General features: G+C 31.9%; 1 protein-coding gene across 1 annotated transcript; it reads right to left on the bottom strand.

The window, feature by feature from the left end:
- Window positions 1-3,015: 3,015 nt before the first annotated feature.
- On the bottom strand, window positions 3,016-13,463 carry LOC143045425 (solute carrier family 15 member 4-like). The gene is made up of 10 exons (XM_076217911.1): window positions 13,111-13,463; window positions 12,626-12,724; window positions 11,718-11,788; window positions 10,930-11,069; window positions 9,542-9,711; window positions 8,406-8,584; window positions 6,946-7,132; window positions 6,500-6,691; window positions 5,202-5,345; window positions 3,016-3,675 (listed from the first exon to the last, which is right to left on the bottom strand). Exons 1-10 carry the CDS (start codon window positions 13,394-13,396, stop codon window positions 3,410-3,412), a joined length of 1,734 nt encoding a protein of 577 aa, XP_076074026.1. The 5' UTR covers window positions 13,397-13,463; the 3' UTR covers window positions 3,016-3,409.
- Between the last annotated feature and the right edge of the window lie 12,361 nt (window positions 13,464-25,824).

The following is a 25,824-nucleotide window of genomic DNA, read 5'->3' as shown; positions in this document are numbered from 1 at the left end:
CGATATGAAAAATGACATGTTATGATCTTTTTATCATATGCTACAACAATGGAGAAAAACAGATTCATATATTGATCCTTTTACGTGGTTCCCAAATAGAAGTTCAAAGATTGAAAAGTTCACGGACGTCGGACCCAAATTTAGTACATTCGATATTTTGCAAATCTTTCTACCATATGCCTCAACAGAGGAGAAAACATTTTTAATATGGACGACTCGACAAAAAAAAAACAAAAAAAACCCCAACAATATACATAATGAACACTGTTTGGAAAAGTTAAGTGAACCTTTTCAAGGTAACTTTCTAAATTATGTTTGAAACTTATAATGAATGCATTTATTTAATAATTTGTTTGTTTTTTCTTATTTTTTTTAATTTTTTTTCTTATTTTACACAATATACTTTTCAGTATCTAAATAATTGTTTTGTACATTATTTCGTAATGTTTTCACTGAAAACGTAGCATTGAGGTGTATTTTCCGGAATTTGCCGAGTATCACCGGAATGCCATGTGATAACGTTACGGAAAGGCATGTGATAACAATCGAAGCATGTGATAAACTTTTCATATCAGCCCGCTAAGCACCAATTCGAAAAATATGGAATTTACATTAATTTAATGCTATTATCATACAGTAAAAATCATATGTTATTTAGTCTAAGTATATGATAAACTGTATTATCAAAACGTACACATATATGATATCAAGAAAACAAATTTCGAAGCATCTTCGGCTTTCAAATAAATTTACTATTTGATTTTTTAACGGACGATTTAATCAAAGAGTTGTTAAAACACTTTAAAAGTTATATAATCTAAAACTTCCATATGGTCCAAAAATCTAATATAAGTTCTTTAATCGTAACCAAAATTGTACACCCAATATAAAGAAGCAACAAATGAAACATAATTAATAACGAAGGTAAAGAAAAGAAAGTGACATCTGCCCCGATTATAGATTTTGTTATAATGAAAACAATGACAAATCCCTGTTCACCGAAAGACAATGTAAGTGCACTTATGATTGGATGATATATAGGGAGAAAGAAAAGAGGCAAGATACAAATAGGACAAAGACAACTATAAGTTAAACTGACAATATTAAGTGGCATAAAAAGAAACACGACGAAAGAACAACCTAGTCTACAAAATACTATTTAGAATAATGATTAGCATGACTCCCCTCCCCCAAAAAAGAAGGAAAAGTTGATATGACACAGACATTCCATAATTTATAGTTTGCTAAACTTCCCACTTGTCTTGCAGATGTTATATTTCCGTTATATTGAACTTATTTGATAAGCAACAAAAGCAGACATAATAGATGAATGCGAAAATAATCCAGCAAACTTCACTGTAAATATACATGACAGACAAGCAATGTTTGTTGGTGATATATTTTGTCAGAGTTTATGCTATTGTTTCATTAATCAATTTTATTTTATATGGTTGCCAACCTAATTTTGTCGACAAAACGGAACTATAAACAACTCTCATATTTGGACTTTTTAACATTTTTTTATTCAAGCGTCACTGATTAGTCTTTTGTAGACGAAACACGCGTCTGTCGTCAATATAAAATTTCAATCCTTGTATATATGATGAATTTATATTCATGACGTCACTTGGCGTTGAGGTTTTTGCTTATTCGGATGTGTATTTTTTGTGCTGCATTTTGTCGGGTTATGTAATGTATGTCGGTTGTTTCCTGTAATTAGTTAATACTTCAGTTTCATCATGTATATCTTTTGTATAGTCATTTTATAAAATTTACTGCTTGCAAAAGTATTATGTATTAATCTAAATAATAGGGATGTTCTGGTACCTAACAGAAAACCCTGGCCGTTTTTGACACAATTTTTTTGAACTTTTGGTCCTCGATGATGTTCAACTTTGTACTTGTTTCGGCTTTCAAACTTTTGTATCTGGGCGTCATTAGTAAGTCTTGTGTGGACAAAATGCACTTCTGGCGTATTAAAATTTTAAACTTGTTGCCTTTTGTTAGCTATTATTCGTGTGTTTTTTTGTCAATTGTGTTCTCCCATTTATTTATATTGTAGTCCTGTAATGGTCTGTTGTCATTTTAATGTTATATTTCACATGGCCATAAAAGAGGGAGGTTTGGCATGCCACAAAACCAGATTTAACCCACCATTTTTTCCTTTAAAAATGTCCTGTACCAAGTCAGGAATATGGCCATTGTTATATTATAGTTCGTTTCTGTGTGTGTTACATTTTAACGTTGTGTTTCCGTTGTGTCGTTTGTTTTCTCTTATTTTTGAGTGTAAATTCATATTACTATGATACGTGTCACGGTACTTATCTATCCCAAATGCATGTATTTGGTTTTTATGTTATATTTGTAATTCCCATAGGATTTTGTCTAATGCTTAGTCCGTTTCTGTGTGTGTTACATTTTAATGTTGTGTCGTTGTTCTCCTCTTATATTTAATGCGTTTCCCTCAGTTTTAGTTTGTTACCCCGATTTTGTTTTTTGTCCATGGATTTATGAGTTTTGAACAGCGGTATACTACTGTTGCCTTTATTTATATACAAGTACGAAGATAAGTGAGCAATACAACAAGGATTTTACCGCTATTTTCGTTTGAAAATGCCCGTATTAAATCAGGGATATGAATTGTTTCGTTGATTAATAACGTTTTATTTTTTATCAGTTTTAATGAACTTCCCATTTTCAAATTAGCCTCAAAGTAAAGCATTTCTATTGTACTTTTTTCCTCTCTCTATATATTTTAGGATCGAATTTGAAACTAATTACAACAGAAGTGTATCGACAGGTAATATATACAATTTATATTTTATTTATAATAAGTATGCAATAAAAAGGCTTGTAGTCCTGACAACTTACAAATAATGGAAAAATATTAGTAATATCATATTGACTTATGTGCATACAAAAAATAAAACAAACATCTCTTCATCTTGTTTTGCATTGTACACATCACCAAGCATGAACCAGTGTTATTCGCTGTCAAAATACATTTCACGAATTTATAAGATAAAAACAAATAGCTCCATGATAGCTCTTCCATAGTGTAGATCGTTGTTTGCAAAACAGATGAAAAAAAGAGAAGAAGAAGAAATGTCACACTTGTATATTAAAATGAAAAGAAGTTAAATACGGAAAAGTTAATGCTTATTGGGTTATCGTTTTATGCAAATATGCAAAACTGCTTTCTTATAGTGGTCATTGGATTATGTATACATATATATAAAACTGACACATATTTTGCCTTAACTATGATCCACAAGTTAACATGTATCTAAACAATCAAATACGTAACAGTAAGAACGAAATGACGTGTTTCATACACATACATAAATATACTTCAATACAATAAAAGACGCAACTTTTGTTCTTTTAAGTTGCACGGTAACAGTTTTTTTTACATTTCTGTTGTTACGTTCTGCTCCTTGTTGTCGTATTTCACCACCACGTGTTGAGGTGTTGTTATTTTAACATTTTCATTGATAACACAATTGATTTCTTGTTTTGATTCTGAAATTTTAGCCTCAACTTTGTCAAATTTTCGGTATTTGTAAAAGTATGCAATAATGACAAACAAAACAAAGTCAATTAACATTAAAATCCCTAATAAAAAGAAAAGGTATTCCGTCTTGCCATCATTTATTTCATCAGGAAACCAAGAATCTGAAGAAAATCATTATATGCTAATTATATCACATGATAAATTGAATGTAATAATAACCACATTAAAGACGTAGACATCAATCGAACAAGCGTTCGCTTCGTATATACATATATATTCTATCTTGCATAACACATGTTTTTCTCCTTTCACATTGCGTATTCTTCGAACCTTGTGAATGTAAAGGTTAATAGTATCCCTAAGATAATTTGTCGGACGCCTTCGTGTGTTGGTTAACTATGACAGAATATATGTGTCACATATGACGATGATTATGTTATTTTGATCGTAACAATAATTCCGTTCTCTTATCTCGAATGTGACATCTCCAAATGAGACTTGTTACAAACTTTATAATTCTACGAGGGGCACGACGGGTGACAAAAGTAGAGCAAGATGTGCTTACCGTTCTGAAGCACCAGATACCATCACCAGTTTTTAATGTTGTGTTTAAATGGCTATACCAGTTTGTCTTCGACTTATGCATTTGAATATTTTTATGGTATCTGGGCTCTCTTTTTTAAAGCAATAATACATTTTTCACGATTTACGTTTATCACTCTATATACTGTTATAGTCGTAAATATAAATCAACTGTTTACAAAACTTCGAAATTTTGATAAACTTGTACTTAAATTTTTTTCTACCTTAGGAATAGATTACCTTAGCTGTTTTTGGCAAAACTTTCAGAAATGTTTGGTCCTTAATTCTCTTCAAATTCATAATTTTTTTGGCCTTTTTTACTTTTTTTGATTCGAGCGTCATTTTAAGACAATCCGTCGCAAATTCAAAATTTTTATCCAAGTATCTATGACGAGTTAATTGAAAAGTTCTATTGTCAATTGAATATGATGTTTCGCTTTCTCAGTTTTTGTTTTTTTCCATATTAAGGAGAAAGTTGATTCGAAACGATTAAAATCGATAAAAACTTCAAAAAAAGAGTAAAGTTGATATTAACAAGACATGTGACTCTCGAGAGATGAAGGATACCGAAAAGGCAAGAGGAGGGTTTGTAATGACATTAACTACCCATGAGAGTCTTGCAGGGTCGGCCACCGAAAAGACATTATTTATATGGCATAGGTTTACTTGTAAGTGAATTGTCTGATTTTAGGAAATGATTTTATTATTAAACCTGCAGTATATATTATACTACTTCTACTCTACAATGAGTTAGATCAATGAAACATGGACCAATCTTACATCTGGTATACCCTAGTTCGTTTTTGAACAGATTTAAAAGATTTAAAGAAGCGAGATTTACTCCTTTCTACAACCAAGCCATTATCCTTATTTACAAACAAGTAAACTGTGAATTTGATTCCAGAAAATTGTGATATATTTCAAACAAAATTGTCATTAAAAGCAAATTGCATCAGAAAATTTATGTTTATAATCCTTGTTTTTTGCTTTGCCTACTGCATACAAGGAAATAGTACAAAACCTTTGTGTTATTCTGGTCACAAGATCACACAATTATTGTTTTAATCAATTATTTGGTGCGTTAAACTTTAGTATACACGATTACCTGGAGGGTTGGATCCTGTCAAAGCAACTACAATTTCTAGAATCAGCTCAGCTACATAACCACCAATTCCAGAGGTCGCCAAAAACAATCCCATACATACTCCCTGCATAAAATCTGGTGCTTGAGAATAAGCGAATTCCAACCCTGTTGATTAAAATCAATTGGTGTATTTTATGTTGTAAAATAAACACATATGCAAAACGTTAAATCATGTGTACATATACAAAGTAAAACATATTTACAGCGATAAGGTGATACCTCCGCTTGAAACTGCGAAGTCTTAAAAGAAGTCTTTGAAATATGAGGAATGTATCCGAACTTCGGTGATTGGTTTGTTCTGTTGAGTAGTCAAATATTTGTGGGTATTCCTTATATCCTTGCAATGCATTTTGTAATAGCTTTTTTCGGAGGAGTTAAACAAAATTGTAGAGTAGGTGGAGGCTTAATATCATACATTTTGTCATAAAAAATAGTTTTGTTTAAAAAAATATCTGCAGAGAATTTAATCAAATAGGTATACTGTTATTTCAATCAATTACAATCTAGCTACTCCATTTAACTGACTATGTGGTGTTGGCTTGCTCATTGTTGAAGGCCGTATGGTGACCTATAGTTGTTAATTTCTGTGTCATTTGGTCTCCTGTGGAGAGTTGCCTCATTGGCAATCACACATTTTCTTTTTATATCTACTGTATCATTTGTTTTTCGCCATGGCAATTTAATTTTTTCTGCTAATTTTGAATATCCATTTGGTAATTTCCGTCTGACTCAGTTCTACTTTACGCGGCATTATTTCTACTATTTTCAACAATAAATATTTTAGTCTTTATATATATTTAAGGGACTCTCCGTTTTGAATTTTCCTTTGAGTTCTGTATTGTTTTCATTTTACTTTTCAATCATTCTAGTGTTTAGAAATATCTTCGACAGATAAATGTATAAGGTCAGCAAATACCTTTTATCAAGTAAAGGAAAGATGCACACACATCAATAAAAATTGCGGGATAACGGTATAAACATTATTCGATCAATTATATACCACAAGAAAAAAATGTAAACGCTAAAAAGGGTTCAAATCTTATAAATAAATCGAGAAGATCAAATCAAGTAAACCAATACAAATTGAGGGAATTGAAGGAAAAAAAAGGGTTACCTATCGCGTCGATAGGGTAAGAGGTTTCTTCTGTGCATGCTTTCCCTCGCTTTGTACATTATAACTCAATTAACATGTCATAATCGGGATATCAATATATACCAAGTATTTGCAAGAAGAGACAAAATACTATGAATATAACTACCTGATATACTTGTAAACACTTCACTTGCACCTATCAGAGTAAATTGTGGTATTTGTGCAAAAACTGATATAGATGACGCATTGAATGTATCACCAGCAAGTGTTTGGCCTATAATACTTATATCTTTCTTTCTATAAATTTCCAAAATTCCCGCCACAAATACGGACAGTGCAGCCAGAATCATTCCAATTCCTGAAAAAATGTAAAGAATTTATATAAAACTCAGGCTAAAAATTTTGTACGCCGACAGACACGCGTGTCGTTAACAAAAGTCTCATCAGTGATGCTAACATAAAAAGTTTAAGTGGCCAGAAAATGGCAGGACGTTGAAAGGTATTGATAAAGATATTCCAAAAGGATTTACTAAACATCAGAACAAACACATGATAATATTTTTTTTAAAAAGCTTAGAATAATTTCTAATCACATATATAATGTTATCTCACCCATTCTTTGTAGATGTGAAGGTGATCTATGGATCCTCTCTAGAAATGGATACACAAACGATTCCATTATAGGTATTAACACTATTATGATGATAGTGTCAAAAATATTAAGCACTGCAACGGGTACATTACCGGACCCTACTTTAATGTCCATTCTCTCACTTTGCAAGAAAAATGTTGTACTCATCTAGAAAAATTACAACAATCTACATAATTGCATATTACAATAAGACAGTAATTGAATATACATCTGATAACCCGAGAAAAACAATATTACTTTAAGTTCTTGCCTACTCTACCATTCTACTCTCCAACTTTGAAAGGACATAACTCACTGTGCTCCTTAAATTATTTAGAGTCTTTAAGCTTCATTTGTATACTTGAAAAATAGTATACGTTCCAATTTGTCTTTTTCTTGTAAAACAGATCTATAACAGTATGGCCAACATTTTTTTCTTCAGTAAAATGCTTTATTGAACCGTGTGTTATTGCTTATATTTGCTGCTTTACTTATGTCAGGTAAGAATAAAATTAAGGCAACAGTAGTTTAATCTAATAAACTCACATCAATATATTGCAAACAATATGCATAGCAGAAATATAGAAAAAATCTAAATCAGCTATATTTACCACTTTTACGTACATTCTATAGATTTATAGATGTTGATATTTTTTATCTATTTATCTCATTAAATTCAAATGCTTTTTGTGTCAATTTCTTGTATTTTCTAATGCAATTTAACAACAAATGTAAAAACAAAAATACTAATATAAACATCGGTAAATTCAAGAAGGTGAAGTATGTCTAAACTGACAAAAGCATATGTTATCAACCAATGGAACAAGTGAAAAAACACCATATCATTTCCCTAACTTGGTACAGACATTTCTCGAAGATAATGGTGGATTAAATATGGGTTTATAGCTAGCTAACCCTCCCACTTGTATGACAGTTATTAATAGTTCTGTTGATAAGTTAAATACTTTTTTTTCATAATTAAAAACAACGGTATACCGCCGGTTTTTGCACACTTAGCTGCTGGTGGAGATTTATTTCCACGAGGGTATCACCAGCTCAGTAGTCAGCACTTCTCTATTGACTTGAGTTATCATTGATGTGTTCATATTAATAAATTACTGTTAACGAAACTTTGATTTTTTTGGAATACTAATGCTTTCTACCTCAGGAATAAATTACCTTAACCGTATTTGGCAAAACTTGTAGGAGCTTTTGGTTCTCAATGCTCTTCAACTTCGTTCTTTATATGATCTTTTAAACATTTTTTGATTCGAGCGACACTGATGAGTCTTTTGTAGACGAAACGCACGTCTGGTGTTTATATATTTGTACAAAAAAGACAAAAGTTTGTTAAGAACAATTGCGCATAAAAACTCAAATTTTACATGAAACTCTGGGTCGAATTCAATTCAAGAAATAATCATGTCTGAAATAGCTCTACCTGTGAATATATTGCCCAGTACATAATGACAAATAAAAATACGGGTAGAATACGCAGAACAGCTATAACGCCGTCTACCATCTCATTACTGTATTTGCCACCATTATCGTTTCTGGCGTTGTTGAAACCCTTATATTTAGAAGCCCAACATACACCTATGGTATCCTGGAGAACACTGTCTATGCAAAACAAAGAAAAATAATTTTATATACAAAATGTAATTTCTAAAGTATTACATTCATAATGTTATGAAAGATTTGTTCTAGTAGAGTTGTTTGTGTTGATTAATATTTTCACATATATAACATGCACACATTATTTGTTTGATGCTCATGAATAATTCTGCATCAATACAATACGTACATCCAAATGGAATGTTTATCACGCAAAATGCATTCTCATTTTCGGTGCATTTGTTATGTGATATTTTTCTCTGTTCTGCGAGCATAATGAAACAAGTTCTGACTTTTTACAACAAATTTACATGACGACTTTCCCATGATAAGGATTATCAAAATCTTAAGAATATGTCATAAATTTTAAAAGATCAGACAATAAGATTAAAAAAAGGTGTTTTACAGCACCAAAGGGTATGTACACATTATACTTATATATCAAATATGAAGTAGAAAAAAATCAACAAAAACGTTAAAATCCGATATGTTGTGCCAAGTACAGTTTCGCCTAAATATGTTTAAGTGCAGAAAACTTTTAAAGTGTTTCCAATAATTTCACCATTTTATAACCAGTAAACAAAGGTTGATGTAAGACATGATAGATCATGATACCATCAGCCTTTCTGTGTTCAATTTAGGAAAGAGTTATACTTTATAAAGGGGATCATCCTAGAAGTGCGTTCTTTGCGGAAGGATTCATTGTTTTGGTGTGGTATGTGTTGCTTGAACTTAAGTTTTTACTGTAATATTACTTTTTCTTTTGATCGTAGTATTTTCTGCCGGTCTTTAAATAATGTGCTGTGATTGCTCCCTTCTTATCTTATTAATCTTTTTTTAAATGTTTCACTAGCCATTGCTTCGTCACTGGCTAGAATTAAAAAAAAAACCACACATGATGCATTTTGCTTTAAATTTTTTCAGCTTATGGAGTATGTAGTTGGAAAATAAGATCGTTGTTACCTCCTGCAGGTGACGAATTGTATTTTGACTTATTCAGCACGAAAATTACAAGTGCTATTATCATGCTTATTAATGGTATGAGAAAACCAACATCGAATCCAACGTCTTGTTGTACAGCTGCTACACCGGAGTAGGCAATTATAGCACCGACATTTATAAACCAATAAAACCTGTAATAAAGTATAGCATATAATAAATATATCTAGTCCGTAGTCTGGTGTAATTTGAGATTTTTTTTATCGACTTCTAAGCTTTCCTGTCACAATAATATAATTGCTATTGTAAATGCATTTGCGCTTTTTAGATTTAATACTTGTATTCATTTACATTTTCATACTAAATAGATTGAGATATATAGAAAGTAACATGAGTAAGGATATGTGGTATTATTGCAAATGAGAAAGCATACAAATTATTCGATACAAGCAACAATAGGTCACCGTACGGCCTTTAACAGAACAAACAAAAATAACCCATACAGTACAGTCAATGTTTTTGTCTTGCTGTAAGTTTGTTTTAGACTCATAAGTTTAAAAGTCTCTTATATATACCTCTTCTCTCTGTTATAAATAAAGGCAACAGTAGTATACCGCTGTTCAAAACTCATAAATCTATGGACAAAAAACAAAATTGGGGTAACAAACTAAAACTGAGGGAAACGCATTAAATATAAGAGGAGAACAACGACACAACATTAAAATGTAACACACACAGAAACGGACTAAGCATTAGACAAAATCCTATGAGAATAACAAATATAACATAATACATGAATTTGGGATAGATAAGTACCGTGACACGTCGTCTTATAGTAATGTGTATTCACACTAAAAAATAAGAGAAAACAAACAACACAACGGAAACACAAAGTTAAAATGTAACACACATCTATAGAAAAGAACTATAATATAACAAATATATAAAAGACCCCGAATTTTCAACATGTGAAAAATTCACACAAAAAATCGAACGACCTTATTTATTACAAAACAGTAAACGAAATTCATTTAGATATGTTCTGTTTTGTATAAACAATATACTCAGGTAATTATGTACTATGTAGTATGAGTATATGCATAAGTACAATCACCGATATATGAGTGTGAGAAAAATTATATCAGGAAGTATCATTTGATATAACCTATTGATCTTGACATCACAGATAACATGATATGCTATTTCATATCTAGATCTAATTGTGAAATCAACATAGATCTACGACTTTAAAATATAAATATGACATACGTGACAATTTCTGTTGACAATTTAATTTATCAGTTGTATCATACCCAAATAGTCTCATCAAATATATCACATCTCCTTATATTTATACATTCGAGAAAAGCATGTATATGTTTCTTTAAAACTTCTTATACGCTGTAATTTACCAATTAAAAAAAGACTGCACAGCTTGTGGTCCCAGATTTTCAACCTGTTGAGCACCAAATGGTCCAACATTAGCCTTTATACCACCAGTCCCTATAGCAATTAAGACAAGCGATGATATGAAAAATCCTCTTCTTGTTTCCTATAATATTAATACTTTAGTATTAAACCATACACAAGCTCTTCTTATATACATAATTTTGAATACAAAGGTAAATAATTTTTTGCCTTTTAATTTTGAATTGGAGCATTTCTGGTGAGAACGCTATTCTGGCGTAAAAAAAATCCTGGTATCTTTTGTAAATTTACAATTTAACGTTGCGTCGTTTGTTTTCTCTTATTTTTGAGTGTAAATTGACATTGCGATAAGACGTGTCACGGTACTTGTCTATCCCAAATTCATGTATTTGGTTTTGATGTTATATTTGTTATTCTCGTGGGATATTGTCTGATGCTTGGTCCGTTTCTGTGTGTGTTAGTTACATTGTAGTGTTGTGTCGTTGTTCTCCTCTTATATTTATACGTTTCCCTCAGTTTTAGTTTGTTACCCCGATTTTGTTTTTTGTCCATGGATTTATGAGTTTGAACAGCGGTATACTACTGTTGCCTTTATTTGTAAATGCTTTTTTTCTTTTTTCTTTTTAATAAACTATTTTGATTAACACGGCAAGTGTTTTGTTTTGTATTTCAAGTACAAATGGTATTTTCTTTTGTATTCTTGAATGATATAATTATTTTATTTATACATTTTGCAATTGATTGAATCTTGTTATGTAATCGGTAAACTTACAGTAGATATGTCGTTATGATTTCCAAACCAAGCCTTGTAGTCAACCGCCGAGGCTGGCAATAAAACTAAGCCTGCAAAAGGCATCAACAAATACTAATTTAAACATGGAAGTTTCATCGTGACGTGTTTGAAAACCGGATCCAACTGTGTTTTTATTTCTGTTGACTTCTTACTTTCAGATGAGGCCGACTTCGAACGGGATTGAATTCATTGATGGATTAGTGTTTCACGCCACTTTCAGAACTATTGTGCTTTTTCGTTACGCCAATTTTTTTTTTTATTGTTGGAGGAAGCCGGAGTGATCGCAAAGAACAACAGACCTTCTACAGAAAAAGTTGCATTTTAGTCAACTAAAATTGAAGTCTAACGCACCTGCCTAATTGAGGTTCGAAATTACAAACTGCGTGTTATCAGGCTAGTTAGAAAAATCGACCACTGGGTTCCTCATTGCTTTGAACATTTTTGTTAATGATAAAATATTCATTTTGGCTCAAGGAAATTGAATAATTTGGTTGCGATATATAGAGCGAAAAGGGGCAAATTAATCGTAATATCATGTGGGTGTTGTGTTGAAAATTCGGTGTTTTCATTTCTTTTTTATCCTTTAAACGTGAATGATATAAACAGCAAAGAAAAAGTAACTTAATTCTTTGTAATTTATTTGAACATCTAAAATAGAATCATTCAAAGCAATAACATTTAATTCTAAGGACATATTTCAAGAAATCGCAATTCAAATTATTCTAAATCCGGAGATATGATTACATAGGGATAATTTTAATTCGACATTATGGTGCAGTTTGAAGAGCTTGCAGTGCATTATGTCATAATGATCTGATATAAAACCCAGTATAACATGATATAAAAATTTAGATCATGATGTGGACATTTTTAGCATTCAAACTTACCAATTACATAAATCAATCCAGATCCAAATATAGCGTTATACTTTCCTGTAAAAGCATCTGCAATATATCCTCCAAAAATTGGTATGATAAACACCGAACCTGTAATAAATTTATAATTCTCTTAAACCATTGTAATCTTAAATGTTGGGTACAAAATGAACTAGACACAATTATTCTTCTCATGTTCCTTTAAAATATACTATTTTATGGATCTATTCCAATTGCCCGTAAAATGAATTAAGTTTACGAAAAACTAACTACCAAAGTCATGAATTAGAAGAAATTTTCCTCAACCAAACTACCACATCTATTTACAATAGAAATAATGACATTCACAGAAAAATATTTTTTCTTCTGGATCCGTTAAGGTTCATATAACAAATGGACAAATGCGATCGTATTTTCACTTCAAAACTGCTCTGTATAAAATTTGGTAACGCGTACTTTGATTTCATAAATTTATTTCATATCATCTTAAAACTAACCAGAAAATACCAAATTTATCCTTGCTGCGTCAGTTGACGATATATCTAAAGTGGAGGTGCAAAATAATATCAAATTGGCCACCACACTATAATATGTCAAACGTTCACATAATTCGGTCATCAAAACACTTCCAACTATGAGCAGCCTTTTCCTTGTAAAGCGAGGATTAACTTCGGTAGTGCCATATCCCGTTGTTTTAGGTAGAGTTTCACTAATATCTTCAATACTGTTTCGTCGATTAAGTTCGGCCAACAATGGTTCCGTAGCGGACGTTTCTCCAGCCATTGGAACAATTCTCTGTCGCAAATGTTTTGTATGGCTATGGGCAAACAATATACTTTATTCTAAAATTAAATCGGTTACAGGTTTTATCAGTATCACATGCCGACTTGGATAATCAAAGTCATGTTATAAATAAATACAATTATATCATTTTAGTTAAATGTACTCAGCTTCCGCATTGAAATGCACTTTCATTAGACAATTTGTAGCAATGCAGTAAATTGTTTTTTTCTTTTAAATGAATTGCAAATGTTTATTCTTTGATAAATGTTTGTGGTAGAAAGGTTCCATGCGTTGTCAGTTTATTTTTGATTTATGAGTTTGACTGCCCCTCTGGTATTTTTCGTCCCTCTTTTTCCATCTCCCTTAGAAAGAAACCTGCAATGATCCTACAAAATGTCAACAGTATTTATATGTCATTGGAACTTTGAGTTAAGGAACAGCCATGGAAACGTCTATTTTCACTATCAGTCAGGGAGTTTTTATATACTAAACTGAAACAACTTATAACGGATAAAAATCTGTAAGTCGTAAGACTTGGTTTGAATATTTGGCGAGCATTGATAGTTAGCATCAGATATGAATAAAAGTACATAAAACTCACTTAATAAAGTATGTGGCATGTTCCTGTTGAAATGATTTCTGATTCTAGTTTGATACGGAAAATCTTTGGGTGACAATGTTCACATCTCTTAAAACGATAGAGAAGAGACAAAAATCAAGGCGACAAACAGAAATTGCAGGAATGGCCTTGTTGTAGTCCATAGTTGCTTATTTTTGCTTTTTTTGTTTTATTCCGTATGTTATATTGGACTATACGCTGGATGTCTTTTTTCTGAGTTCAGAATCATATTATATTGTGAAACATCGAGCGAACTATACCTGTTTATGCTTTGATAGAAGTTCTGTAAGATTTTATGTCTTTTTTAAGCTATTTGATATGTTCACAATTTCATTTTTTTGTATTTAAGATTCCAGTGTTTCCTTATTATATGTTTTAATTTGTATATAGATGGGTTGAATTTTGTTAACATTACTAGTGATTGCTCCAGTTACGTTGGACGTTGTATAATTTCCCCTTTCTGTATTTCAGTGGCGGATTCACCGGGGCACGCAGTCCAACCTTAGTTGAGATCACCCAAATTTTTTCTTACATTATGTTATTGTTACTGAATCTGCTTATCTAGATCGGAAATTACAGCTTGATTTTTCTTCTTAAAATAATCATAAATTAATTCCAGCGTCCACATGCGTGATTTATGACAACTTATTGGTGGGTATGTATTGACACCTGCGTATAATGTCTCTTTGCAAATGCTTTTATCTTAAATATATGTACATGCTGATTGAAATAGTACGAAATTGCATTAGTTTTTAATACAAGTAACATTAAGACTGATTACCAGGTGAGATCTTCTGATCAGAAAAGATAGTATCCACTTAAATCTATGTTTTTAAAGAATAGTAAACATACAGGTTTAGTGTCTATATATGGGATAAGTGTGCATTACAAAATACACTACTCACATTATCATTTCTTGTAAATGTATTATTTGTTTTCGAAACTATGAATTTATCCGACAACAAATTAAACTTGTTTTAACGGAATGTCGTAGCCCCCCTTTCACTGTCTAGAAAAAATGAATTGGCCTTTTTTTAATGCATAATCATTGATAACATACTATTGTGTGTTTATACATGTATGTACGTCACCATTAATCAGGACATGAATAGGAATTTCAGTTATGAGATTAATGGAGCGAGGCCAAAATTAGAGATAACAAAATACAGAGGTGATGAAATATATAAAAAAAATATTGATTTAATGTTGTTTGTTTAACGCCCAGGGGCAAATATTTCATTCAGGACGAATATAATTGAGATCAACTGACAAAATAAGAAAACAAAATTGAAATTGTAAAAAACAACAGATACAGAAATGTAGAATCTGATTCCACAAACCCACTCACACCCTCCTAAATAATTTTTACTATATTTTGTTTTCATGGTGCCCCCCTCAGACATCGATGTTCTTAATCCGCCCCTGTATTTTGTATTTGATTAAAAATTTCGGCGTCCCCAGATGTTTTATATCCTCGTTTGAGGAGACGTATTCTGAGAACGTCCAACTTTAATATTTTAAAAAGAAAAATCATTTGAAAAAAACCCGAGGAAATCACAAGAATTAAAAAATGTCAAAATAGTGAGGGAATAGGACATAATCAGTGAAATTACAGATAGGATTTTTAATATTTTTAAAGATCTTAGACTGTTGAACTGAGTTGTGACACAAAAATATCGTTTAGTTATACCAGCGTACAACTTATATAGTGTCCATTTCAGTCCAGCTTCCATAAAACTCTGTGGGGGCAATTTTGGTGTAAATAGCATACCACTGCCAATGTATTCTATTAAGTGTGAACATACATTACGTTGGGTAAGGGTGTCCTGGGAGAGAACATTCCGCGCTGGTGATTCGGTCCTGACTGGTGCTTGTTGGTCATGATTCTGTGCTGTCGGGTTTGTTTACATTGTATCAGAACGGTAATAAAACAATCGATATGTTGCTTACTTTTTCTCTAATACATTCTTAAAAGAGGGGGGAGGCAGGACCTTTTTCAGGACGTTGGGATTGGCCATGTTTTGATTCGGGAAATCGGGATGCATACAATTTAACTCCGGGATTTCGAGAAAATTTGTGAGCGACATTCGGGATTTTCGTATTTTAAGATCGGGAAATCGGGATTTTTGCTTGTCAGGATGACAATTTTCCCTTAAATTCTTTATAAAAAAAAATCACAGAATTTTACAGTGATTGAAAGATTTTCGATTCTGATTCTCGGAGCTTTTTGGTAAGATTTTGTTTGATTCTAGTAGTAATTTCGTAAAAACGTCATCCTCTTTTGGATTCCAATTCTTTATTTACAATACTCAAAGAACTTCCGGTTGCAGACGACGTATTTTGGCGGCACAAAAGAATATATATATATATATATATGGCCCAAGATAAATTTGAGATTACGATCATTAGTGTTATACTACAATGAATCCTCGCCTACACCATTCTGCAAAGAAATGGTCAACATCTTTCTGGACGGAATAGAGAAAGATACGAAGTTCACAGATCTAGAGAATTAAAAAAAAATTCGCAGACAATTATCTAGGGTTACGATCATCTGCCTTGGAAAAGGGTATAGGAACTTAATTTCAGTAAAGTTCCTTTTTCTCTAATACACTGTTGGTAGTCTTAGTACCATTTGAGGTATGTAACAACGAATTTTCTTTGCAAAAGTCGTGCAATTTGCCAAACGAAATTGTCCTAATGACGTGCTGGTGATTATAAAAACGGTCACATAACTGTGCACATATGTCCTGGTACTGTGCAACTATGCACAAAAGTTAAAGGTTGGCAGATATTTAAGATCATTTATTTAATAGTGCAATTATTGATAACAAATATACATAGGATATATAAAGATCAATACAACACCAGATATATCTTAGAAGGGCAGAATAGAATTTGTCAGAAAATGAAGACTGAATTATCTAGATGACACACAAACAAATATATTTTTTAATTTATGCATTTTTATAACCATTTTATCCAAAAGTAAAGTCTGTTGTCAAAGGGTTTTGATGAAGAACAAAGGTAGAGTTAGTGAACGACGTGTCCTACTTTTTAAGAATAATATACTTCATGAATAAAAATAAAAAATGCCTAAACTTTTCACAGGACAAATCAATCAACCCAAACTCGCCTGAACGTAAAATGTGTACTCCTCTGTCTCTTAACGATACAATCATTGTCCATGCGTTTTTTGGCATATCTATAATACTAAAATTACGAGGTCCAATTTGTCAGCCGTCATCGGGTAAAAACGACAAATCAAAGAATTCAACTCTATATATAACTAATATAGGACAATGGTGTAGATTAAAAATTACACCACTCCAGACCCTTTTGTTTTCCACATAATTAATATTGCCAATAATTAACAAGTTCCGGGTCTAATCCGATACCGATACCAATAGTATATTCACCTGTTAGCTATTACCTTATCTGTACGTTCCGCATTTGACAGGCGCACCACCAAACGGTGTATTTAGGATTTTGCTATATACACGGGTCATAATCAAAGGGCTGACACTACTAAATTCAATCATTGTCAAATTGTTCCCTATTGTAGCTTTATTCAGCAATCAGCAAGACTTTCTAAGATAACTAATATAGGACAATGCTGTTGATTAAAAAATACCCCATTCCTGGATAGCCTGGACCTTTTGTTTTCCAAATAATTAATATTTCCAATAATTGATAAGTTCCAGGTCGACAGGTTCAAACAGAAAAAAATGAAAGCAGAGAAAACTGTGTATCTTATAATCGACATTACTTTATCAGATGACAATACCAATTACTAAAATAAGGCTTAGGCATAGTTATATACTTTAATTCAGTCACGGACCCGCGATATCACGGGTGTGTACTTGTCAAATATTAATAAGACGCCCTAAAAAAATAATATTGCCGATGGCAGAGATGCAAAAAAAAAAAATGCTTTTAAAGAGCAAAATGTTTTCTTTCCGTGTGTTCCCCCCCCCCCCCCCCAGTTGAATCTATGATTATGCATCTTAAAGATACAGAAGGATTTGGTCCTACTGAAATCGACTGTTTTGTTAAATGTATTTTGATTTTTCATTTCCTATCGTTAATTATCCATTTTTAGATGGTGACGTTCCCTTGTCACCATCTTACGGTGTTTATATATCTCAACTTGTACGATTCGCTCGCTAACAAAACCTTTGAATAGACTTATTAAGAAGGGATATAGTTACGATACTGTTGTCAGGTCATTAAAGATTGCATATTTTGGCGTTAATATTGATTCACTCATAGGGTCTTTGCATCGGAACTAAACACATTTATTCAAAAACCAGTTGTTGGCATGACACGGGTTATGTTCTTCTCATATATGTTATGATGGTATGATACTAAACCCCTAACGGGAAGGATTGTGCCTGATGTTCATATGATGGAATCATAATCTTTCAGTCAGTTTAATTGAAGTCTGGAGCTGGCATGTCAGTTAACTGCTAGTAGTCTGTTGTTATTTATGTATTATTGTCATTTTGTTTATTTTCTTTGGTTACATCTTCTGACATCAGACTCGGACTTCTCTTGAACTGAATTTTAATGTGCGTATTGCTATGCGTTTACTTTTCTACATTGGCTAGAGGTATAGGGGGAGGGTTGAGATCTCACAAACATGTTTAACCCCGCCGCATTTTTGCGCCTGTCCCAAGTTTGGAGCCTCTGGCCTTTGTTAGTCTTGTATTATTTTAATTTTAGTTTCTTTTGTACAATTTTGAAATTAGTATGGCGTTCATTATCACTGACAGGGTTTCCCCTGGGTCAATTATTTTTTTCGCAACCTCTTTCGCCAAAACAATATATTTTTCGCCACTTTATTATTTTTTTCGCTAAGTAACATAACTATATTTTTCGTTTAAAATTTACCTTTTTTTCTTACCCCCCCCTTTTCCCTTAAATAAGGTGATTTTGCCCCATTATGTCTATGATTATTCTGTCAAACTTATTTTAGAGTCTACATTTAATGAATAAACACTAAACATTTACTTTAAAACAACAGATTTTGTTTTTAACATAAGAGGGAAAAATATTCATTGTATTTTAAACAACTTTTCTAAATGAGGGGGCCACTATACTTTTAATCATAAAGAAGATATAAGTCCTGGAATACAACAAAATTAATGGACATGTTTTGATTATATAATGCCAGTATAATTCGTAGCGAAGGTTCCTTAAAAGAAAAATATTAATGTGCCCTTTTGTACTAAGAAGTGATTTTTACAACAAAACAAAAGCTTTTATCACATGATGTTTTGATCCCTCATTTCATGTGAATTCAAAACATTGAAGGGCTACTCTCATTCGAGGGGTTGTTCCCAACCTTTTGGATATATTTCTTTATAACACAGTTTTCTTTTCTTGACCATCGTAAATGAAAAAGTTGAGACGTAAAACTATGCTTGAAACACACGTGTCACTCAAACGACTTTAAAGAAGTCTCCCTAATCAATTACCTATATTAAAGTCAAAGGATAGTTAAAGTTTTAAATCGGAGATTTTTCTTGCTTTTGAAAATTTTTTCGTCACAACAACAGCTTTCTTTTCCAAACTATATTTAAAAGGAGAGGAGACGTCACAAGTTTGCTTCAAACACGTGCGTCGCAAAGTGGTAAATAAATTCTGTATGTGATATTTAGCGGAAGCCATTTAACCATATCATTTTGTCAAACAATTCAATCAACACCTTTATTAATTAGTCCTTTAAATTTGTCGTCGATAGCTGAGACTACTATAACACATGTGTCATAGTAGTCTCAGTCGATAGCTATAAAATGCAATCAGCTGATTATTGATTTTCTGTCCAAATCTTAATGAAGTCAAGGTGAATTCCGAGTATTGTCTGATCTGATAAAGTCCGAGAAACTCGAAAAAAGTAAATAAACAAGATGGAGGAAAGTAAATCGTTCTATATATTTCTTTCGCCAAATTCTTTCGCAAATGACGAATTTTTATCGCCACAATTATTATTTTTTCGCAAATTGCGAAAATGGCGACCGCCAGCGGAAACCCTTCACTGAACTAGTATATATTTGTTTAGGGGCCAGTTGAAGGACGCCTCCGGGTGCAGGAATTTTTCGCTACATTGAAGACCTGTTGGTGACCTTCTGCTGGTTTTTTTCTATGGTCGGGTTGTTGTCTCTTTGGCACATTCCCCATTTCCATTCTCAATTTTATTTTATACTTAATTAAAATGAAGGCAACAGTAGTCTACCGCTGTAATTTGAAAATTTACAAATATCTCGTAGCTTCATACTATAAACAAGGATATAAAATGCAAAAACCTATAACTTTACACCTACATTTTACTTTTAAAGTCCATAAAAAGCAGTTTTAAAAAAATCAAATATACATACTTAACCTACCCAAACGTTTCATTATTTTGATGTCATTACAACTGGATATCAAACTATTTCGCTCTTAGCTGACCTAGATCGAGGGGCCGTGTCAAATATTGACTTGGCGTCTCTAATTAAAAAAATCTTCTCTTAAATAAAGGCAACAGTAGTATACTGCTGTTCAAACTCATAAATCCATGGACAAAAAACAAAATCCGGGTAACAAACTGAAACTGATGGAAACGCATTAAATATAAGAGGAGAACAACGACACAACACTATAATGTAACACACACAGAAACGGATCAAGCATCAGACAAAATCCCACGAGAATAACGAATATAACATCAAAACCAAATACATGAATTCGGGATAGACAAGTACCGTGACACGTCTTATCGTAATGTGAATTTACACTAAAAAATAAGAGAAAACAAACGACGCAACGTTAAAATGTAACACACACAGAAACGAACTAAAATATAACAAAGGAAAAATGGTGGGTTGAACCTAGTTTTGTTGCATGCCAAACCTCCCTCTTTTATAGCCATGTGAAATATAACATTAAAATGACAACTCAACACCACAGGACTACAATATAAATAAATTGGAGAACACAATTGACAAAGAAACACACGAACAACAGCTAACAAAAGGCAACAAGTTCAAAATTTTAATACGCCAGAAGTGCATTTTGTTCACACAAGATCTACTAGTGACGCCAAGATTTTTTTGAAAGTTTGAAAGCCGAAACAAGCACAAAGTCGAACAGCATCGAGGACCAAAAGATAAAAAAAGCTGTGCCAAAAACGGCCAGGGTTTTCTGTTAGTTACTAGAACATCCCTATTATTCAGAATAGTTTATAATTTTGCAAACAGTAAATTTATAAAATTACTATACAAAAGATGTACATGATAAAACTGAAGTATTAACTAATTACAGGAAACAACTGAAATACATTACATAACCAGACATTTGCAACACAAAATGTAGGCACATCCGAATAAGTTTAAACCTGAACGCAAAGTGACGTCATATTTGAAATTGTAAAAAATGACAAAAACGAAAATGACGTCATTTGAATTTGTAAAACAGATCATCAAAAAATTAAAAATTACGTCACATTTGAAGGAATAAAATAGAATTAAGATTGATTTAAGATTATATTTGAACTAAATACTGATATTGCATTTAATAACAATGCACATTTCAATACTTATTAATAGCAAACTAAGGTAACAATTAACTATATTATAAAGCTATGTCCGGTTTGCTTTGAATCTAACTTCAAACGTAAAATATCGTACTGATTACGTTGAACAAAATCAAATCTAATAAATGAATGCGGTGATTAATTTTCTTTACCATAACACATAAATATAATAGAAAAGACGTCATCACATTTGACAAAATCCGATGAGACTTACAAATATAACATTAAACATTTAAACTAAATACATGAATTTGGGACAGACAAGAACCGTAACACGTCTTATAGTAATGCGAATTCACACTCAGCAAAACTGTCACAATCGGGAATAAGTCACGTTTGGTAATTAAAAGATTAGACGACATAATGACAAACCACAATCTACCATGAGGTAAAAATGTCCTTAGCTTGTTTGATCAAAGACACATTGTATGGATCCACCAATTTGTGATGGTGTCCATAAAATTTACGGAGTGTCAATTTTAAATCACTATACCAATTGTTACCAGATTAGACTATTTACCGTTTTTTTGTTATGATAAGAGCAAAAAATAAGAGGGACGAAAGATACCAGAGGGACAGTCGAACTCATTAACCGAAAATAAACTGACAACGCTATGGCTAAAAATGAAAAAGAAAAACAGACAAACAATAGTACACATGAAACAACATATAAAACTAACGAATAAGCACCATGAAGGGTGCCACATGTGAAGCATGATCTGCTTATCCTACCGGAGCACCTGAGATCAATTTTTTGGTAGAGTTCGTGTTGCTTATTCTTTAGTTTTCTATGTTGTGTCTTGTGTTCTATCATTGAACTGTCCGTCTTTTTCTTATTAAGCCAGGGCGTTGTAAGTTTATTTTCGATCTATGAGTTTGAATGTACCTCTGGTATCTTTCATCCCTCTTTCAACATGTTCCAGGGAAAACCAAGTAGAATTAGAAGCGTTACATGTACACCTACTATTCAAGAAATAAGATACACTTGAAGTTCTAATAAAACTTACTCAGGTAGAAGTAAGTTTACTAAGCTTAATAAATTTACTTAAGACTGGACATTTAAATACAGCCTTTTTTTTTCTTATCTGTAGGGTCCAAATAAGAAGAAATGGAATTTAATACAGACCACTTTTATCTGGAAATAATTGTTGCCTATTCTCGTGTTGGGTTTCTGTTTCATTGAAATATAACCAACATCTCCTTTATTTGTAAGTATTTTATAATATTTTGTCAGTACAGTTTTTAAATACTTGCTATAGGCTTTAAAACATCTTCCTTTTCAGGAAATATTTGCAACAAATGCCTAACATAGCTTGACATATAACCAACATTACCTTTATTTGTAAGTATTTTACAATGTTTTTTCAGTTCATCATTGTAAAAATAAGTTTTTAAAAACTTGCGTAAGGCCTTAAAAGATCTTCCTCTGAAGGAATTATTTGCAAAAAATGCCTTACATAGCTTGAATTTTGATTTATATTCCATATTAGGTTAGTAGGGAGGCGGGGCTTATTTCAATACACGGTTAGTAGTGGTGTAAATGTTTTGACAGACGAAGTAATTGATGGAGATTGAAATAAATTTATAAAAACACATTTCCGTTTCTGTGTGTGTTACATTTTAATGTTGTGTCATTGTTCTCCTCTTATATCTAATGCGTTTCCCTCAGTTTTAGTTTGTTACTCCTATTTTGTTTTTTTCCCATGGATTTACGAGATTTGAACAGCGGTTTACTACTTTATTAAAAGCTAACACATTGTTATTGTTGGCATCTGTTTTTGTATGAACAATGGAAGTAGTTTCTGAATGATTACGGTGTTGAAGACTAGCTCAATTAGATAGGTGACTAGTCTAAAAATGACACGTTAAGATACTCGGTAAGATAAATTCCGTACATAGTGAGCTTCGCTCTCAACCCATATGGAATTTACTGACTCCATATATACTGTATTAGGTCACTAGCACACTATATAACTAATAATATTTTTATTAGAATTCAGAAATGACCACTTCCCCTATTTTGTTGCAAGATTTCATCTACAGAAATGTTGATTTTCATAACATAACTTTTTGTTGCGGATGTTGTTAAATAAAGGCAATAGTAGTATAACGCGGTTCAAAATTCAAAAATCGATAGAGAAAAAAAAACAAATCTGGGTTACAAACTAAAACTAAGGGAAACGTATAAAAAAAAGATGAAGATTTGTATCAAAATTAAACGTGTCAGACGAATTTCAATCGTTGATTTTATCATAAACTAAAATTCCATTGTTTTTAATGACAGGTTTTAATAGGAAAGCATTACTACAATCGTGATATTGAGAAATTAACAGTGTAAATTATAAGTATTTAGATCTTCCTAAAATATTTTCCACATAATTAATTATAACAGGAAATGAAAATTCGACGTAAAATGTGTAGATCGTTGCTTCATACTAGTATGGAGTTTTGAACATTTTGTAAACATTGAATTATGTACTCTATATTGAACAAGTAGAAAACAAATAATACTTAAAGAAAATTAAAAAAAATGTGCCTAAACAGTATCATGAACAAGGATTTGTTATCCATCGGGAAAAACAAATGTAGTTCTTACTCGTTTATTTCTTAAATCGAGTAGAACACAAATATTTAATTTATGAAAAACTATGTCGATGATTCATATGTATTTGTAAACAAGATAAAATGATCTAATGTTAACTGATTTCAAAGTGATATTTGAATAAAATTACAAAAATAAAATGAGAAAATAAATAATGTAATATCAGTTTCACTAGTGATAAGATAAATGACAATCATGACCTTATAATGATAATAACAATTATAATAATAATAATAATAATGATAATAACTATGAAGTGTCCTATTAGACCTTTTCAACATCTCTCGACACCGACTAATGACACATACAGTTTACAGGTAAAATGGAGGGGTCGTCTCAACGACAAAAACTATAATGATTATCATTGCGTATACAGTTTCGAATTGGCGGTTATATGCTGTCTTGAAATAAAGCTACAGAAGATATATATCGAACAAAAAATTAAATAAACATTTTTTCTCGGTCATTTAATAATCTTATTACATGTACTTACACGACATTTCACGGTGAATTGATTTAAAAAGTACTGCAATTATTATCGCATTTCAATTAGCTTTCTCTCCAATTTTATGTGTTTGCAAATCATCTATCAAAGATTGTACCGCATGCCGAAAACAATTTTAAAATTTGTTTTTTAATGAAATTTTCAAAATTTATGAAACATGATTTCTACACTGTCCGTTAGTCCGTCCGTTACATATTATTACTTGTAAACACGTTCGAGTTGGTGCCTATCGATCTTCACCTTACCTAATGTACATATTCAATTTCGGGTTGGGTTAAAACAAATTGATTTCAAAGGTCAAAGGAAAAGGACGCATCGCTATATTTATCAACGAGACACTACACCGCTTCAAGATACCTTGTTGAGATGATACATTTCTGTAATGATTTTTATTTATTTAATATATTTTTTGGTGGGGGGAGATTGACTTCTCGTTCCAATGTATCAATATCTAAGCAGTAGCTACATGTATCTGCGTATGTAAATTATATTTTAACTCATTAGTTACTATGATAGAATATTAACAAAAATATATACTCCGCAAATTGAGCCAAAATAACTTTATTATTCTGGTCATCGTCCTTATCATGCCATACACATACAGGTGGTTTTAGACAATACTGGGTATATTTGCTACGTAGAGAACGGGATTCTGGGTAATCAGAATAATGCCCAACAATTCACGTTAATGCAGCAAATCGGGAGAGATGGTCCGCTGTATATCCCGGAAGACAGTGTTCTCTTAGCCGGTAAAGAAGGCAAAATATATCCCCATTGTCACCTTTCAGTATCACTTTTTACAACACCCCAGATTAACCGTAAGCCAGAAAATTTGAAGATAAAGTGAAGAAAATTTAATCGTGCCATCGGTGAAAATAGAATTCAAGTTGAACTCAACTTGTGAATCATAGAATTAAAAAGATATAAAGTAATTTGTGCATTATGGATGCACCCAAGGCCAAAACTAACAGATATTGAAGAAACATGTGCCGACCTTGTAAACCCCAACTACAACAATACATTTTTTTCCTTTATTTTCCAAACTGCACCAAGACAGCTAGAAGCTCAACGTCTTAAAAGATGAGATGAAATTTAAAGACCATCCTTTTCTTCATACTAAATTACA

Source organism: Mytilus galloprovincialis, chromosome 9, assembly GCF_965363235.1.
Source record: "Mytilus galloprovincialis chromosome 9, xbMytGall1.hap1.1, whole genome shotgun sequence".
Lineage (NCBI taxonomy): Eukaryota > Metazoa > Mollusca > Bivalvia > Mytilida > Mytilidae > Mytilus > Mytilus galloprovincialis.
This window is presented reverse-complemented; position numbering and strand designations above follow the sequence as displayed.

Excerpts from the sequence above, each read along its gene's own strand:
- LOC143045425 (XM_076217911.1), bottom strand. The coding sequence starts at position 13,396 with ATGGCTGGAGAAACGTCCGCTACGGAACCATTGTTGGCCGAACTTAAT. Across the intron at positions 9,712-10,929 it reads GTGCAGTCTTTTTTTAATTG|GTTTTATTGGTTTATAAATG; the intron begins GTAAATTACAGC and ends ACTTTATTACAG. Across the intron at positions 5,346-6,499 it reads AGTGTTTACAAGTATATCAG|GGTTGGAATTCGCTTATTCT; the intron begins GTAGTTATATTC and ends TTTAATCAACAG.